Source organism: Anolis sagrei, chromosome 2 (assembly GCF_037176765.1).
Source record: "Anolis sagrei isolate rAnoSag1 chromosome 2, rAnoSag1.mat, whole genome shotgun sequence".
Taxonomy (NCBI): Eukaryota; Metazoa; Chordata; class Lepidosauria; order Squamata; family Dactyloidae; genus Anolis; species Anolis sagrei.
In genome coordinates this window covers 23,799,207-23,817,596 of record NC_090022.1, presented here as the reverse complement: position 1 = coordinate 23,817,596, position 18,390 = coordinate 23,799,207, and the positions used below count along the sequence as shown (strand labels likewise).

Here is an 18,390-nt window from a genome sequence, read left to right as displayed (position 1 = left end):
TCAACAAAAACCAATCACCAGTAATACAATCTCTCGGTCTTTCATTGCAATGTTATATTGGGACCAGAAGAGAGGTAATGTATGTGTTCACGTAACGTCAGTATGGCTGGGAATGCATCTCCTGTGGAGATTGAGCTGCATCAGTCATTTAATTCTCCATCCTGATAAATCACTCAAGATGATATCCAGGAGTTGACTTCTGTCTTCTGAGATTTCAAGAGGCATTATTAAGCATATCTTTGCACCTAAAGATCTAGAATCTTACTTAGAATAGATGACATAAAATAAGAAAAATCAAAGTAGCTTGATTTTTTAAGAAAGTTGGCCTCTGTTCATATCACAGTGCTCTGTATTTTTTGAAGACCACCTGAGTGTCTGGGATGCTACATAGAATCTGTCTAGCATTCAAGAACCTTCATGGTTGAATGGTGGCAGTGTGCAGCCCATCAGAACGGGGGGTAATTTAGTTGCTAGTCTCTTTAACCCCAATGTAGTTCCAGACAAGGGTGAATAATACATATTGACCCCCAACTCAGAGTGAATATTGAACATGGATCACAGAGATAAAATATACTGGTGTTTAGTGCACACACACACACGGACATGAAAACCAAGTAGCCTCTAGGGCTAATAGGCTTATTCCTGATAAGTCTATCTTAGATATCTAATATCCCTGCAGCATGATTTTGAATTTCCCCATTACATTCCTACTCTCTTTAATTCTGTATCCTAATATCTGGCATTTGTTTTCAGATATGTTCCCATGCACCATCTTTTTTTCTTCTTCAAATCTTTTGCTAAAGATTGCGTCTCCCCCTAACCTCTTGGCTGCTTATCTCAGTTCTAAATTACATCTGCTCTGACTCAGCTTTTGTTTGCATGCGTTCTTCTTTGTGTTGTCTGTAATAATAAAGATTTTCAGCTCTTGGTTAAGGACAAGTGTATCTCTTTTGTTTATGCTAGTCAACAGCCCCATGAAAGCATGTTCTAAGAGAAGGGCAACATCTTTTGATCTCACTTCCGGAGATCGCTAGAAAGTTTCTTCCAAAGGCATCCATGGATGATTTTTGTCTTTCACCATCTACATTTGGTGGGCAATTCTCACGTGAGGCATAATACAGCACATAGGTTGGGCCCTTTTCTGCTGCATGAATGTGTCACCAAACCGGTTGGGCAGAGTCATACATGAGCCCACTTTCCTTAGATGGTTTCGCTATTTAGAAACATAAAAACTGTCTTTCTGAATCCGCTATGTCACAATTCATAGAAATCATAGGAGAGCCATGAAAGTGCCATTCCAAAATCTACTAAATAATTATTCACTCCAACGTAGCATTTCCTTAACTATGCACCAACATCTCTGGTTTCTTCCTTAGCAATGTTGGTTCTAGTCCTCAGTCATTTGGCTTTGAGATGCCTCTTTCTATTTTCTGTCACTCAAAAATGGGATCTATTTGTGACTATTGATATCAAAAGTATTGTGAACTCAGAGTATCTTTCTTATACAGATCAATTGAGAATAGACAATATGTATTAGAGTCCACCCTCCACATTTCACTGGAGTTAGTGGCACAGGGCTCCCATAAAAGTGAAGAACTGCAAATAAAAATTACTGTTTTTTAATCTAAGAGACTACCTCTCTAGGAATTTCTAGATCCTTTTGTACAACTCTCTGGTCCATTTCCAGTGGAAATTGACCATAGGTCAGACCTAGCAATTCCTTGAGAGAACATTTAAATCAAATCCGTAAACAATCAAATCTGCACAAGTCAAACCTGAAAATATGGAGGACTGACTATTATCTTTAGAAATTTGATGGTGATTTCCCCTCAGTCCATCTGGAATCTAACCTGTCTCTTTCTTTTTTCCTTTTTACTATCTACCCTCCCTTTCTGTTCTTCTCTTTCCCCCACTTTTCACCACCAGCTCTCTGAATCGTACTGAAAACAGTCATTGATCGCCGGTCTTTGCTGTGTCTCTCCAACTCTTGGGCCTCCAATTGTGTCTTGAGTTCTTTCTAGAAGTGAGATTTGGTTTTACATCCAATTTCCTCATCCCCTTCTTTTTTATAATATTTTATGGGTAGGATATCTAAGGATGTGGACTTATTTATATGGTGTGGGACTGTGAGAGTTCTTTGGGGGTGGGGTGGGGTCTGTCTTTACTTTTTTATGCCATAATCCCCAAAAGCCCTTAAGAAAAGGAACTTAGCTGCATTTTACAAGAGCACATCCTTTGGCTTGGCTTAAAAAGGTCTTTCGGAGTATTTATTATGTTGTGCTTCAGTTCCAAAGCAAACAGAGTTTATAGGTGGAAAATGTAGGCGTTTGAGACAAAATGTCCTACAATGTATTACACATACTCAGAACTGCAGCCTTTTGCCAAACAGACCTGCCTTGAGCTCTTGTCAGTGCTTTGTTGTGACTGTTAGAAATGGATCCAAAGAAGAAAATGGACAGAGGACTCCTATAAATTACCACAATTCTAGAAGACATCTCTTTTTAAAAGTCTGGTAAGAGCAGAGTCTAGTTTTCAGCAAGGTTAAGCAATCTGCCTCAGATGGCAAATTTTGCAGTACTGTTTAAAAAAAGATCAAGTTATTTAAGTGATGGTTCTGCAGCTCTTTGAAGGAGGCATAATTTTGCCCTTTGGCCATCTATTATTTTTTCTTAGATTGGAGGTAGATGGTTGCTTTTATTTCATGAATTGGAGGTAATAGGGAAGAGGTGTTGATGCCTTTGGTGCATATGGTTTGTGCTGTTTATCTGGTAAGTAGATTTTGTAGTGAATTTGCCATTTTAGCGGTTCCTCAAGTCAGAGCAGCTGCCTGGGAGGATGTCATAAAAGCTCATGATGTCAATGTTTGTTTAGTCAGCAGAAGTCCTTTCCATTTTTCATCATTTTTCTGATCAAAAATATTCTCATCTGTGGATATTTGTGGCCCTACATATATTTATTTAGCCTTTAAAGTGCCACAAGTCCTTATTTTGTTTGGTACGTTTTGTCGATGACTCCATCCAAAATTATTGTCTTCAGGAAGCCAGGCAAAACTTTTATGGAATGAAACACAGTTGGTTTGTTCTCTTTCAGGCTGTTTGTGATGATTCACTGACTTAGAAATATGGGGCAAGCTAGAGAATGAGTAACATGGATATGTGGGTAGGCTACCCACCTTTGTGGACATATTTGAAAAGCTTGACAAAGGATGGGAAGCTACGAGGGGATCAAACAAATCAATCCCAAAAACCTGGATCAACTGATCCGTGAGTAAGTAAGTATAGGACGTTGACTCTTATATATATATAAAAAAAAGAACCATCCCCTTTTTTGAGTAAATGGTGAAAGGCAAAAGTTTAGTTCAACTTTATAACCTAAAAGAAGCACCAGTTTTCTCTTCTGGGTTGCTGTGAGTTTTCTGGGCTGTATGGCCATGTTCAGAAGCAATCTCTCCTGATGTTTTGCCCACATCTCTGGCAGGAATACTCAGAAGTTGTCAGGTATACTGTAAACTAGGAAAGGGAGGTTTATATATCTGTAAAAGATTTAGGGTCGGAGAAAGAACGATTGTCTGTTGAAGGCAAGTGTGAATGTTGCAATTAATCACCTTGATTAGCATTGAAAAGCCTTGCATATTCAAGACCTGGCTGATTCCTGACTGGGGGAATCCTTTGTTAGGAGGTGCTAGCTGGCCCTGATGGTTTCCTTTCTGGAATTGCTCTGTTTTCAGAGTGTTGTTTTTTTTACTTACTGTCCTGATTTTAGAGTTTTTTTTAATACTGGTAGCCAGATTTTGTTCATTTTCATGATTTCCTCCTTTCTGTTGAAATCGTCCACATGCTTGTGTATTTCAATGGCTTCTCTGTGTAGTCTGGCATGGTGGTTGTCAGGAGAGGAAGCTTCTGGGACATGGCTGTACAGCTCAGAAAACTCACAGCTACCCAGTGATTCCGACCATGAAAGTCTTCGACAACACATTGATCTTCTCTCCTCTTTGCCATGGTGCTGCTTTTTACCTTTCTGAGTGCTGGCAAGGAAAATTGAAGTTATGGTGCCTCTTTTTAGTACTTACGCTTAAAGTAGTGTCATGACTGTAGAAGGTGTTGGTGTTTCTTTCAGGTTTCCCCTAGGGTTGATTAAACTCTTGCCTTTACCCACTGTACTCAGATAAGTGGATTGTTCTGGTTTTTTTTAAATAAAAGTTCATACTGTACCTTAACTTAAATATTTGAAAAGAACTATTCCCTTCTCTAAAGAGAGTGACAAAAGATCTTTTGAATGTCCGCATTGGAAAAAGATGGTGGTGGCAGATAGAGCATCTGGCCCCAAGACAGCAATCGCACTTTCCTCCCTTTGCAGAATGATCCTCAACTTATCAATTGGCCACAACAAAATCCATAATTCCAGTCCCAAAAAGGTAATATAAATGTAGTGGAAGGAGTAGGGGTGCTCCATACCGGGTCAGATGATTGAATAGTTCCATCTGAACATGAGGAAGAACTTCCTGACTGTGAGAGCCGTTCAGCAGTGGAACTCTCTGCCCCGGAGTGTGGTGGAGGCTCCTTCTTTGAAAGCTTTTAAACAGAGGCTGGATGGCCATCTGTCAGGGGTGATTTGAATGCAATATTCCTGCTTGTTGGCAGGGGGTTGGACTGGATGGCCCATGAGGTCTCTTCCAACTCTTTGATTCTATGATTCTATAATATTGCTGTTGACTTTGGCCAAATCCCTCCAGAGCCTTGGACAGAAATGGGGAGCTTGACAGCCTTGTCATTAGAGATGCCATAGAATGTGCTCAAGGTTTTCTGCATGCAACATGTATGTTGTTGCACAGATGATGTGCTTTGCCTTCTCAAAGTAGGCCTTTACCTGGTTTACTCAAGAATTTTAACTGGTTAACCAAGTTATGAGTAAACCAGGTTTCTTTTTTAATTGGACAGATTTCAGGGCAGGGTTAAACTTTAACACACACACACACACACATGGCTATGGCCCTGCCTACAAATACAGAGCAAAAGGAGAAACATCATCCCAACACAGAAATAAGCTCAGCAGTTGCTCCATCTACTGTATTTTAGGGCTTCTTGTACCATACATTCACAGCTTTACGAAGAAATGGGAATGGAGTGAGTCAAAGTAAACATCCAGTTCTCTGTGGCTTAGGTTTCCATTTTGCAGTGGTGTGGGTTTGTTTTTTCCCAGTAGCCACAGAGAATACTAATAGCAGTTTGATTTGCTCACTGTCCATATTTTTAAAAATATCTTGCTGGTAGCTATGGAGCTCAGGCCAAGCATCCAGGGGAGACTAATAAAGCCCACTGTTATTAAGTGTTTCAATAGAAACCCTTCAAGGGCATTCAAGCATGGCCCTCTTCTCTGCCAATCCAGCCCTGCTCCATTCCCCTGTCTTTCTCTGCTGCATGGGATGTCAGTTGTGTGGTCTGTAGTGTTTTTGAGGTGATGTTTTGTTTTGGAGTGGGGCACTTGTAGCCTATAAAGGATGTTTTGTGTGTTTTGCGTTATTCTTTCGATAGACGTGATTCTGATGATTTCAAAAATACACAGCAGTTGCCTCTATTCTTGCAGAACAGGGGAAGCCTTTATAAGGCTGTGTAAATGGCAGAACTTGGACAAATTACTTCTTTGGGCTACGTCTCCCGTCATTGCCTTGGTCTGCGTGGCTGCTATTATCCAAAAAAGCTTTTCTAGAAAGAGCAAGTAACGTTTCCAAGCTCTGATGAAATGGTTACCTGCACTTGAAAAGCAGGAACTTTTTCCCCGGGACAATAGAGCAATTGATTGTCCAGAGGATGAGAGAGGAGGAATCCAGAAGATGGGAGACTTGTGTGCCTTGAAGCTGGAATTGGTTGCAAGAAGGAAAAAGGAGTTGGGTATGCATGAGGACAAGCCTAATAGAGAAGTAAATGTATGTAAAGTGAGAACTGGGAAGGAGGAAGATGAATTGTGTGCCAAGATAGCCAGACTCTGTGCCAGGAAAACCAGCGACTTCCCTAGCGATGAATACATGAAGTTGCTTAGCTTTCTTCGTTTAGATATTTACTCATTGGTAATTGTATTCAAATCAAGACCAGGAAGCCAATGTGGTGAAGTAGATGGGCTGTAGGAATGGGACCTCAGTTCAGATCTCCACTTAGCCAATAACGCTCTTGGAATGATTTTGCTTAAATGACTCTCTCAGTTGACCTACCTCACAGGGTTGTTGTGAGGAAAAAGAGTGGAGGAGTAGTGATCTTATTTTCTTTTAGCTATTTCTGGAGAAAGGTCAGGATGAAAATTTTGTAATAACTCTTATTCAGGAGCACTATACAGATTCTGGTTTTTGAAACCAAGAAAGTCTGGCTTGAAACCTGAGCAAACAATAATTGAATCTGAAGCCTGAAGAATAAGTGCTAAGTAGGTTGTTGTAGGTTTTTCAGGCTATATGGCCATGTTCTAGAAGCATTCTCTCCTGACGTTTCACCTGAATCTATGGCAAGCATCCTCAAAGGTTGTGAATAAGTGCTAAGCTTATGCATATTTGACTTAAAACGGTTATTGTGATTGCCTATGGCTAAACAAAAATACAGGTATGTCTTGGTTAACAAATCTAGGCACTCCCCAAGTTACAAACATCCAACTTTCAAATGACTCAAATAAGAACAGGGGTGAGACAACAGGAAGTGAGGGAGATTTACCCCTAGGAAGGGAAATTCACTCCTGAAAGAGTTATCATGAGGAAAAGGGGCCTCCACTGAAGCTTTATCACCAATTCTTGTTTCCACAACAAGGTGAAATCTTCTGAACAACAAAAGGTACAGACAGCAAAACAAACATCACAGCAGTTCACCCTTCCCTATGCTATCCACATCTCTCTCATATCTATTATCTATTATCTATACACATAATAAACTTGAAAATGTGTGTATGTGGCAGAGATGTTCACTTAAACAGCCTCCGACCTCCACAAACAGGCTATAGTTCAAGTGCTGAGAAGACTCTATATGTGCCATCGACTGGCTACAGTAAAATTCCACTTTCTCTCATGTGAAGATTTCCTGCATTGGTTTCTAAAGGCATACTGATGCAATCTGACACCCACATCTGTATTGCTACATCACTTTTTCACCATCATAATACAGACACTGTTAAAAAAATTCCACTAGTCAGATGAAGAAGAAGACAAGGAAGATGTGGAGATGTAGAGAGGCATTAAAAGGGAACTTCTTTGCCAGCGGCTTTGTTAGCTGAGGTATACCTGTAAATTATTATGCCCTTTCTCTGCTATCTTCTCGTTAAAGGCCAAAAGAATTCCTCATTACTTGATGAAAGTTCAGGGTCTTAGGCTGCTAATTCAAAGCCCATGTTATCTGCTTGGGTGGCACAACTGGAACATGCACCAGTGTCTATAAGTCATGGATTCACCTTATTTATTTTGTTCCCAGCTATAACTGGCATCAATATATTAAAAGGCATCTGAGGAACAGAGGCACTGAAAGCAGCCATGAATGAGGTATTATCCATTTCATGTGCCATTATAGGATCTGCTTCTGCTTGCAAATGCCAAATGTTTTGTGTGACTATGTAGTACGTGATTCCTCTATGACCCATGAACACGGCATGTCATCACGTGGTTGTGCCCTCAGGCAACATGGGCACATCTTTAACGGTAACCGCTTGGCTTCCTAGGAACTGTCTTGCTAGTTCTGTCCACATAACCCTTTTGTTGAACAGCAACTGCCTAGCTGTCCCCAGAAAGTTCACAACCACATTCAGAGGGTGGTGGATTTTTCAGCTCCTGTTTGTCCTCTCCACCTGGAAGTCAGAAGGTATGCATGCAGCAGTCTTAATTGTTTAGTTGTCATTGCAGATCATGTTCTTGTTGGGTTGTTGTGAGTTTTCCAGGCTGTATGGCCATGTTCCAGAAGCATTCTCTCCTGACTTTCCAGATATTGGTGGTGCTATCTGGATCCTCTTGGAATTGAATCTCAAAATATCTAAAGGTCCATATCTCTGATGTAAAACTTAGACCTGTAAATGACAACTTATTAACAATAGTTCCTCCTAAGTTCCTGGAGCATGCCCCTGATCTTCTGATGCTGAGGGCAAACAGGTTGGCTTTTCATTGGGTTTGCTGGAAGCATTCTACTCCTCTTTCTTTGTCTGGGTTTCAACTGTAGAAACAGTTTTTGTGTTACAGCCACAGTTACAGCACTGAGGTTTCTGATGTAAAAGTGAAACCAAAAGTCGCAGGAGTTCTTGGTGCACAAAATATAACTGTTGAGTAGCTTAAGAACAGCTTTCTTGAGCTTGTGAGGTTTGCTGAAGGAAACATCACCATTTGATAGCATATATTAGACTTTTAAGATCGACACCTTCCAGTGCTCCAGTATCTTTGTTCTTGCAACTCTACAGCATCCCTCTGTGAGGTCTGCCCTTCTTAACCCCTTTCTATACCACCCTTTCTTATTAAAGCACCCAGAGCCTGAACTGACTTCAGTTGTTGATGTATGGCATGGACAAACGTTAACTTTTGTTTACATTTCAATAAAGTTTGGATTTTTTAAAATTTCATTGAGTGGTCTTGTCTTTTCTGGCAGTTACACAACTGATAGCCTCTCTTTCTAAATGAAATCTTCTTTATTTAATATAAAATACGCATGCATGTCCCAGTAAACAATAGGGCAAAAGCATAGTCTTCCTTTTAAACATCAGGTCAAGAAGGTCTTACAGTTTTCCTTTCTTCTTTTGAAATACAGTCATTTGATGTGGGACTTTTGGGGTAACGGCCTAACTGCAAAACTATCCAAGAATCATTGGTAGAAAAAAAGGCTACTGTGGTAGCTTGCTGTGAGTTTTTCAGTATGGAACATTGCCATACATACCCAAAAACTCACAGCAACCTAGTGATTCCGGCCATGAAAACCTTCAACGCTGCTGTGGTAGTCTAAATGAATATATCTATATTATGTCCCTTCTTATCAGTCCAATAGAGTCAGAAAATATTGGTGCCCTATCCCAGCCTCATGTGCTCAATAATAACGCTGTGGATTGAACGTTCTAGATAAAAAAACAGTTTTTTTCTTGTCCTGGTTGTGCTGTCATTTGTAAAAATATATAAATCAATATTTCTATTTATATGCCAGCTGACAGGCAATTGCCATGCTGGACAGTTCACAAACATAAAAACAGTCAAATCACAACCAAAGCAACACAAGTCACTCAATTATCAAAACAGTAAAATAGAGGAATTTTGAGAGCCAGCAATACGTTTAGAAGATTGAATGCTAAAAAAATATGAAAAAAGAACTATGCAACTGTTGGAAAATATTGTAAACATTATACGAAAACATTGTATGAGACACTGTAAAAGGGCCCTTCTGTCCAAAAAGACACAATCTCAGAAGGCTAGCCACACTCTTAGGTTCATATCTATGTATTTAAATGAGTGGTTCCCAACTTTTTTTGACCAGGGACACTTTGACCAGGGACCACTCTCCAACATTAGTACCAAAAGGGTTACGAATCAGTTTTTGGTCAACTTTAGATTCAGTGTGGTTATTTGGGGTGCTGAGTCAGAAAATTGCATCGGATAGACTAAATCAGCTCTAGTTTCTGATACAGAACATATGCCATCCAGTAGTCATCATCTGCTCACCCACAGAAAAACATATTTAATAATCTAGAGCTGTTGTGGTAGCAGTAACGTGAGTAGTCAGCTTCTCCCCTCCTGACATCCCCGATGCCTCAGTGGTATAAGGTTTTGCAAGACCAGTCGCTGTTGTTGCTGTGTGGTTTTGAGGCAATGGTGTACTAGTGAAGCCATTCTTGCAGACCACTGGTGGTCCATGGACCACAGGTTGGGAACCACTGATTTAAATTCAACAGTAGACCTGGAAAGTCCAGGTTTAGACCTACACTACAGAATTAATTCGGTTTGATACCACTTTAACTGTTATGGCTCAATGATATGGAATCCTGGGAGCTGTAGGTTTGCAAGGTTTTTAGGCTTATCTGCCAATGAGTGCTGTTTTCTCACCAAACTACAATTCCCATTATTCCATACCGATGAGCCATGGCAGTTAAAATCAAATCGAACTTGGTTTGGTGGGTTGCATAAATGTGCTGTAAATAAATAAATAAATAAATAAATAAATAAATAAATAAATAAATATCCCTTTGAGCTGAGGCAACCACCTTGATCTCATTCCATCCGTCTTTTCCCCAAAGCCCATCCTTGTCCCACGGCATACTTACTTGGGGCTTCAATCCTACCCATTGCTTCCTGCTGCCTCATCATTTCCATCCTCCTGCTTGTCTTCCCCTTCCCATCTTTTTTAGGAACAGCCCTTCAAAGGATGTCCTTTTGGCTCAGAAGTGTTCCTACAGCCGCTTTGAGAACTCCGCTGCAGCTTCAGAAGATCCTGAGAGAAGGGGAAGTGAGTACAGTCTTTGGGGTTCTGAGGCAAAAAGACTGTACCATGGATTCTGCACCCACGATTCCTCCATCCACTGTTTTAATTTTCTTTTTAATCCAAAGAGCAAACCTCAAAAAGGGTTTCTCATTGTCTTCCTCTGAAGCAGAAAAAAAATGACTTACACAAGGTCACCCAGGGGTTTTCCATGGTTGAGTGAAAATTCAAACCATGGTATCTGGAGTCATAAATCTTACTAAATTGATTGTGTATTTTCTATATGGCAGAATAGGGTTGGATTCCTGCTTTATAATTCTGTGAAATACATCTTGTAGTCTTAGTCCCTAGAGCAGACTCAGGAATATATGCTAAGAATCAAGATACAGGGCACACATGAACAAACATTTTGCCTAGGGTTGCCATTAGAATCAACTTTAAATATCCTGTACAGAGAAGTCTACTCTTAGTTTTCTTTCCTAATTATTATTTTTTTCAGCAACCTAGAATCATAGCATTGGAAGAGACCACTAGGACCATCAAATCCATCCAATCCAATTCTGCCATGCAAGAATACAAAGCATTCCCAACAGATGGCCATCCAGTGTCAGTTTAATAGCCCCCAGAGAAGAAGACTCCACCACAATTTAGGAAGATAATGTTTTTAGTTTTTTAAGGGAACTCCCACTGATGTTCTACAAACCACAAATTCCACAGAGATGTCTGGTATCTATATTCTGCCCCATTCTGAACAATTATTTGTTAATCTTATGCTCTCCAAGTGTTCCTAGGACTCCCAACTATTGGCCTTGCCAGCGGATAATCCAGGAAGTTGAGATTAAAAATATCTAGAAGGCCATAAGTTTAGAATCATTACCAGTAGCACATGGTATTTAGCATTTCTTTAGTATATTTTCACATACATTATTTGTTTAATTTACATATTCAAATTAACTGAACTTTTTGCATTCGGAATCAGTGTATTATTTAATCTAGCTTCAAATTGTGTGCTTCGATTGGCAGGGATTCTTTACTCATTCTTTCTTAGGGGAGTTGTCTTTCCAGCCTTTACCTGGACATGTTAACTGTAGGTGCCAGGGATTGAACTTGGGACCTTCATCACTGAGTAAACAATACTTAAGGTGAACAAACAAGTCTGTCCTGTTTATAAGATTCAAAGACATCACTGTTAGTTTACAAAGGGATCTTGTAGCACCTTTGAGATGAAAGGTGCATCTACACTGTGGACTTAATGCAGGTTGACACCACCTTAACTACTCTGGCTCAGTGCTATGGAATCCTTTGATTTGTTGTTTAGTGAGGCACAGCACGCTTTGGCAAAGAAGGCTAAATATTTTGAAGAACTACAACTCCTATGTTTGCCTATGAATAGAAATAGAAATGCAAAACTTGGGAGTATGGTGATGGGATGACACATTCAGTTTCAATGGCTGTCTGAAAGAGTAGTTGGAAAAATAGATCTAAGAGGGTTATTTGGAAAGTAAGGTTACAAGGCATGTAGCTCTCAAGGGGAATTTTCACGGGGAAAGTTGGTATCACTGCCGTGTAGCAGGAAGACAGTCGAAGTGAACGAGCAGTGCCAGTCGTCAGTAGCTCATTGAACGGCGTTAGAGATGAGCATCCTCATTCCGTTTCTCTCCAAGTGAGAAGTTTGCGCTGTAATACGCTACTTAAATACTAAGGGCATGAACGCCACTGCGATTAATCATGAAATCGTTTCAGTTTATGGAGAGGATATAATGTCAAGACAGCATGTGACAAAATAGGTACGGAATATATTGTGAGGCCATGAAGAAACTTCGCAGAGCAATCCAAAACAAACGTCATGGGATGCTGATAGCGGAAGTCTGTCTCCTTCATGACAATGTGCACACACCGCTCATGCAACACAAGAGTTGTTGACTTCATTTGGTTGGGATGTTTTAAGCCACTCCTATCACAGCCCAAATCTCGCACACAGTGACTATAATCTGTTCACTAAATTGAAGAAACACCTGGGTGGAAAACACTTTTCCGACAATGATGACATGAAAATTGAAGTGACAAACTGGCAGAAAAAGGCGGAGGGAAACTTCTATGACACAGGCATCCCACAGATGGCAAAATGTATTGAACTGAATGATGATATGTGGAAAAATAATGTAACACCTATGCTATAATCCATGTAAGTTTTATTAAAATATATTCATTCTTTGTATTTAAAAAAAACAACACTTGTAACCTTATTTCTGGATAACCCTCATATATAAAGGCAAGAGAAGTAGATAAATACATGAATGCCTGAGGAAGTTCTTGGAATGGTGTATGGCTATGGGGGATTAGAACCAGAAAATAAATGTAATGAACAGAGAAAGAGACTATGAGAGCATTGAGCTATAAGTCTTAAAATCATGGTTTAACTCCTCACTTGGCCATGGAAGCCAATTAAGTGAACGTGGGGAAGTCACTCACTTTTGGTCACAAAGGAAGGTAAGGACCAATCCCCGCTGAACAAATCTTGCTGAGAAAACCTTGTGCTAAGTTCACCTTTGGGCTATCATATGTTAGAAACGACTTAAAGGCACTCTTCAACAACAAAAGTCTACCTGTGCCTGATAAACACTCCGACATTCTTGGATATTCCTTGTCAAAAACTCAGAATGGCAGTCCTTTAATTAAAAAAAACTTCAAAAGGCGTTTAGAAAGAGAAATGCATGAATTAGGCTATATCTTGACAATGGGTTGAACAGCGACAGTAGCTTCCTGGCACACTACATATCTTACAACATTAGCCGACATACCAGCTACAAGTAGGTTCTCATGTCCACTTTATTACTGTAAATATATTTTATGGTTATGAGCCCATACCAATATGCCATTTCAAAAACTCATCTGCTGTTCATATGTTTATCTACTCATCTTGATTCTATGTAAATCCTGTCCCGCATCTGTCTTCTGATTACTTTTTTATGACTTTTACTAAACCTGGATTTGTCACCCATAGCTTTTGTATTTCTTTTACTGTTCACACTCCCTTCCTCTCATCCATAGGGACTTCAATCCATGCATCTGTTGAGATTTATTTATTGCATCAGGATATGCTGGCTGATATTCAAACAGGGATGCGCTGGAGATGTCACTGCCTTGGTCCTTTCACTATTGGTTGCTACTTCCCAGTGGATGTCAGGTGGTGCAATACTGGCTAAACAGTGTAATTTCTCCAATGGTGTAAGGTGCAGACACCCCATGATAATGCAGCATGTCTCATTAAGAGCCACATCCACTGTTTTAGTGTGGTGAGATGTGTTCCACACTGGGCATGTATACTCAGCAGCAGAGTAGCACAGCGCAAGGGCAGATGTCTTCACTGTATCTGGTTGTGATCCCCAGGTTGTGCCAGTCAGCTTCTGTATGATATTGTTTCTAGCACCCACTGTTTACAAAGCGAGCTGTTGAGATAAAATGAGTCTATGAAAGCTTATCTACAAACGGGTTTCTTTGTCTCAAAGGTTATTTGTACAGGTTATGTTGTCAGGCAGCATTCTTAGTTTCTTATTTAGAAAACACTAGTCTTGGGGACTTCCCTTGCCAAAGGTTGATTCTTGTAATACTGTGTCCCCATCAAGACCAAACACTGAGCTTGAACAAAGCAAAAGCTACCATGCAAGACAGATTAATTGGACTCAAATCAGTGGGAGCTAAACTTGGCTTGTTACTTGCTTATTAGTTTTCCCCAGCAATGGGTGCCCATTAGTAAGTTTTAAATTTAAATTTAAAGTTCATTTTATGTGATTCTGGCAAACAATAAATGTTACATTTCAAATGAAAAGAATTAAACTGAACAAAGAATGCAGGAAAATGGTCAAGAAGCACACAAAAAGAAATGGAGAAATTAAACCATCAAAATGTTGTTTTTCCCCATTTCCAATTTAAACATAATATCCTGCCTTTCAAGATATGGAAAGTTATGAAAATATGTAGGTTTTGTACAGGTGAAATGATTACATGTTTATATCTTGTTTCTCTAGGTGATTTGAAAGACATCCCAGAAGAACCTAAAATGCCTCATGAATCAGAGAGCTGGTATGATATCTTTGGTCATGGGGATTCTGTGTGGCAAATGTGGTCCAAGTCCATTGTCCGTGGGGATCACAGTGTTCTAACTTGATGCAGGGTGAACTACAACTTCCATCATGTGGAGTCAATCCTACAAAACTCCTCCAGTATGTTAAATTGGAGATTTGTTCTGTTCTGTTTGTTGTGCAGACAGACTTGAAAAGAGTAGGAAAGGGTTAATGGAGAGGCAGTTGGCAGGAGCATGAACATCAATGGAGAGAGTAAGAAACACTGGGATGTCTGTGGTGGAGAAAACACATAAAATCTAGAATTAAATTGTCTCCAAATGAAAGAATTCCTTGGGTGGTGGGCAGTATGGTGTTCAGGGAGGACATTGGCAGGAGTTGGGCTACATGTTCATGGCACTCACTATAGCCCGAAATGTCATTGAAGGGAGGGCTTTTTGTGGCTCCTTAGCACTGTGGGTTAAAGCTATTTGTGGAAGTGGGAGCCTGTCTGTGCCCAGCTGCATACACACATACATATTCACTTTTATTGATTTATTTTATTTGTTATTTGTGTGTGTGTCATATTCTATATGTGAAACATTTGAAGTATTTTTCAAAGTAGTGCCTAGAAAGCATGTATAGATGAATGATAAGACCCACTGATTTCAGTGATTTGTTTGAATTGTGTCTTCTTTTTCTCCAGTAGGTTGGACAGCACTGCTCCCTACCCACCAGGACCAGCTCTCCCCAAGCAAATGGGGGATGCAGCTCACCCTCCTGAGGAACTTCTCCATCCAAAGGTGGACCCCCAAACTCCTGCTTCTCCAGCTCTTTTGGAAAAGACTAAGAACTGCAATATGTTAGTTGCCAAAGACAGCCCTCTCTCCCGCAGAATCAACACGCGTGAGGACAGGTTGCTCCTGCAGCAGAACATGAGATGGTACAATCCTGTCAGAAACTCATGGCAGATGAAGCCCCTCTGCACCGTCGCAGGGGGGCCCTATGAAGCGAAATGGATCCAGCACAAGTATTTGTTTAGCAACACTAGACCTTGGTGAGAGGAACGCTCCAGAAATCGCAGCTATATTATTAAGTCAACAAGTCTTGCCAACATGAACAAGAGTGCTAAATTTGCATAGTCTTACAATCTTGCCAACAGTCATTGTCTTAGATCAAACATCTTTTCCCTTTCCTGCACTTAAACCAAAGTGCCAACATGTTTTTTTTTATCTTTTATGTTTCCTGCCTGGCATAAGCCCAATAACAAATATAACATTTGTTATACCTGAAAGGCAAAGTTCCTCAAGGCTTGAACTGGCCAGAGTTAGGAAGATAGTGTGTGTAAGCGACACAGAGAAAGAAAAAAGATTTTAAATCTCATTTCCAATCCCGTATATACCTCTATCCTTCCCTTAGATGTTATTATCTGAAGCTAGAAGAGGGGCAATGTATGACAAAGGGTGGAGTGGTTTCAAAAATACCACAAAATACCACTGCATGGATCATCCTTCAATCCTCCCCCCGCTCCCAAATACACATGGACCCAGTCCAGTTGGTACTCAATGCACTTTGAAACAATATTTATAAATGGACTTTTAGCCAAAGAAGTCACAGCCTATTTAATCAGGAGACCTGTTTAAACAATGAGACATTCAAACAGATGGACTGCAGCTACTTGTCACAGCTTTCCGCAGATTGGAAAGGCATGCTCAGATGATATGTAAGCCACACCAGGTCAGACATAAGCAATGGTAATGGGAGGAGACATGTGTCAAATTTACTAAAATAATAATAATAAAATATTTATTTATATCCCGCTTTTCCCCCTAAATGGGACTCAAAGTGGCTTATATTATACAAAACAATATGCATATGTAAAACAATCTATAAAACAGTTTTTCAATAAAAAAAAATAAAACATGTGTCTGATACAATTATTGCAGGTGACTCAATAAGACAGATGGTAAACATTAACACGACTCAATAAAAGTTAGCCTTCCTGTCATTACACTAAGTGTCTCACTTTTCAGATTACAGTCAGCCCTCCACATTTTCTGGGGTCAGAGGCATAGGGCTCCTGCAAAATTGATAATCCACAAATTACAAATGCTATTTTTTTACCTATGATAATACCTTTAAGAATCTCTAGGTCCTACAACATGAATGTATGATCAACTTCTGCTAAACATTGAGCACACAATCACATTGGAAGACCTAGAGATTCCTACAGAGAACATTTTAATAAAATTTAATGACAATCCTTCAAATGTGGAGGGCTGCCTGCAATATTGATTTCTGACCCTTCAGATGTTGCTGGAGAGATGTATTGATTGGGTAATGGGACTGCATTCAAACAACATCTGGAGGGCCACCTGCTCCCATCTTTAATTCAACGGTTCCATAACAATTGCTAATTTAAAAGATCTTGGTTGAACTGTTCCTTGGTGTCAAAACAGCTTGCTGATCCTGAAGGATAGGATGCAAACATTTGAGTAGGAGGCTTAAAATGGATTGTGTCGGGTCTTTCTTCCAGTCATTTAAAGTCATACTGTACCACTTACTCATACATATTTTAGAAGACTTTTAAAATTCATTTTGGAGCACTTTGTACATTGTACAAGACCATGAATGTGCCATTAGATACAGGCTTTAAACACCAGCAGAAAAAAGGTTTTGGAGTATCTCATGCAGAAAACACCAAGGTATAGATATTGTGGATTATTTTAGACTAAGGTTTATTCTACGCTGTCATATAAAATCCAGATTATCTGCTTTGAATGGATTATATGGCAGTGTGGCGTTCCTGAGTTATATTCCATCTTATTTTATGACTCGTTTTATTTCTGGTGATTTAAATTGTTTGACTTGTTATGTTATGTGTATTATTATTATTATAGTTTTGTTGTAAGCTGCTCTGAATCCCTTTGGGAAATGGGGCAGGTTTGAAAAAAAGCTTAATTCATTCATTCAATGTAGATTCATATAATCCAATTGAAAACCGATGTGGATTATCTGCTTTGAAAATCTGGATTATATGGCAGTGTAGAAGGGGCCTAAGATTGCAAGAACTCAAAAATTGTGCATCTGTAGCAGGCATGGGCAAACTTGGGCCCTCCAGGTGTTTTGGACTTCAACTCCCACACTTCCTAGCAGCCTACTGGCTGTTAGGAATTGTGGGAGTTGAAGTCCAAAAGACCTGGAGGGCCCAAGTTTGCCCATGCCTGATCAATAATAATAATAATAATAATACTCTGGGACTTCTGAATTCAGACTGATAGTTTTTGAGCACAATATTCCTGATCTCATGATCGTGGAAAAAAACAAAGTATGGATCATCAATGTTACAATCCCAGGTGACAGCAGAATTGAAGAGAATCAACTGGAAAAGCTGACACGATATGAGGATTTAAAGATTGAACTGCAAAGACTCTGGCACAAGCCAGTAAAGATGGTCCAAGTGGTGATCAGCACACTGGGTGCAGTGCCTAAAGACCTTGGCCTGCACTTAAACACAATCGGCGCTGACAAAATTACCATCTGTCAGCTGCATAAAGGTCACCCTACTGGGATCTGCTCGCATTATTTGCCGATACATCACACAGTCCTAGATACTTGGGAAGTGTCTGCTGGCTATTGCATTGGATCAAATGTCAGAGTGACCTTGTTTGCTGTGTTTCAAATAATAATAATAATAATAATAATAATAATAATAATCACACATCACACAGTCCTTGGGAATTGTTCGACTTGTGATTTTGTGATACGAAATCCAGCATATAGATCGTGTTTCCTGTGACATACTGTGCTTTTGTGTCAGTAAAATAATAATAATAAACTTTATATCCTGCCCTATCTCCCCGAGGGGACTCAGGGCTGTTTACAACAGTTTTCAGCAAACATTTAATGCCAGGAGAAGCTGA

At 39.8% G+C, this 18,390-nt stretch overlaps 1 protein-coding gene across 2 annotated transcripts in view; it reads left to right on the top strand.

Moving 5' to 3' along the window:
• The window catches only part of ATAT1 (alpha tubulin acetyltransferase 1), a 36,749-nt gene extending 21,006 nt beyond the window's left edge, over positions 1–15,743 (top strand). Inside the window, exons 10-12 of one of the 2 annotated variants that reach the window (XM_060759365.2) lie at positions 10,336–10,433; positions 14,435–14,489; positions 15,174–15,743. In XM_060759365.2, the coding sequence (XP_060615348.2) occupies positions 10,336–10,433; positions 14,435–14,489; positions 15,174–15,528 (508 nt within the window). In that variant the 3' untranslated portion in view covers positions 15,529–15,743. Of the gene's footprint in view, positions 1–1,926; positions 8,569–10,335; positions 10,434–14,434; positions 14,490–15,173 lie in introns of those variants that run through there. The other variant, XM_060759367.2, reaches the window with a different exon arrangement.
• The last annotated feature ends 2,647 nt before the right edge of the window (positions 15,744–18,390 follow it).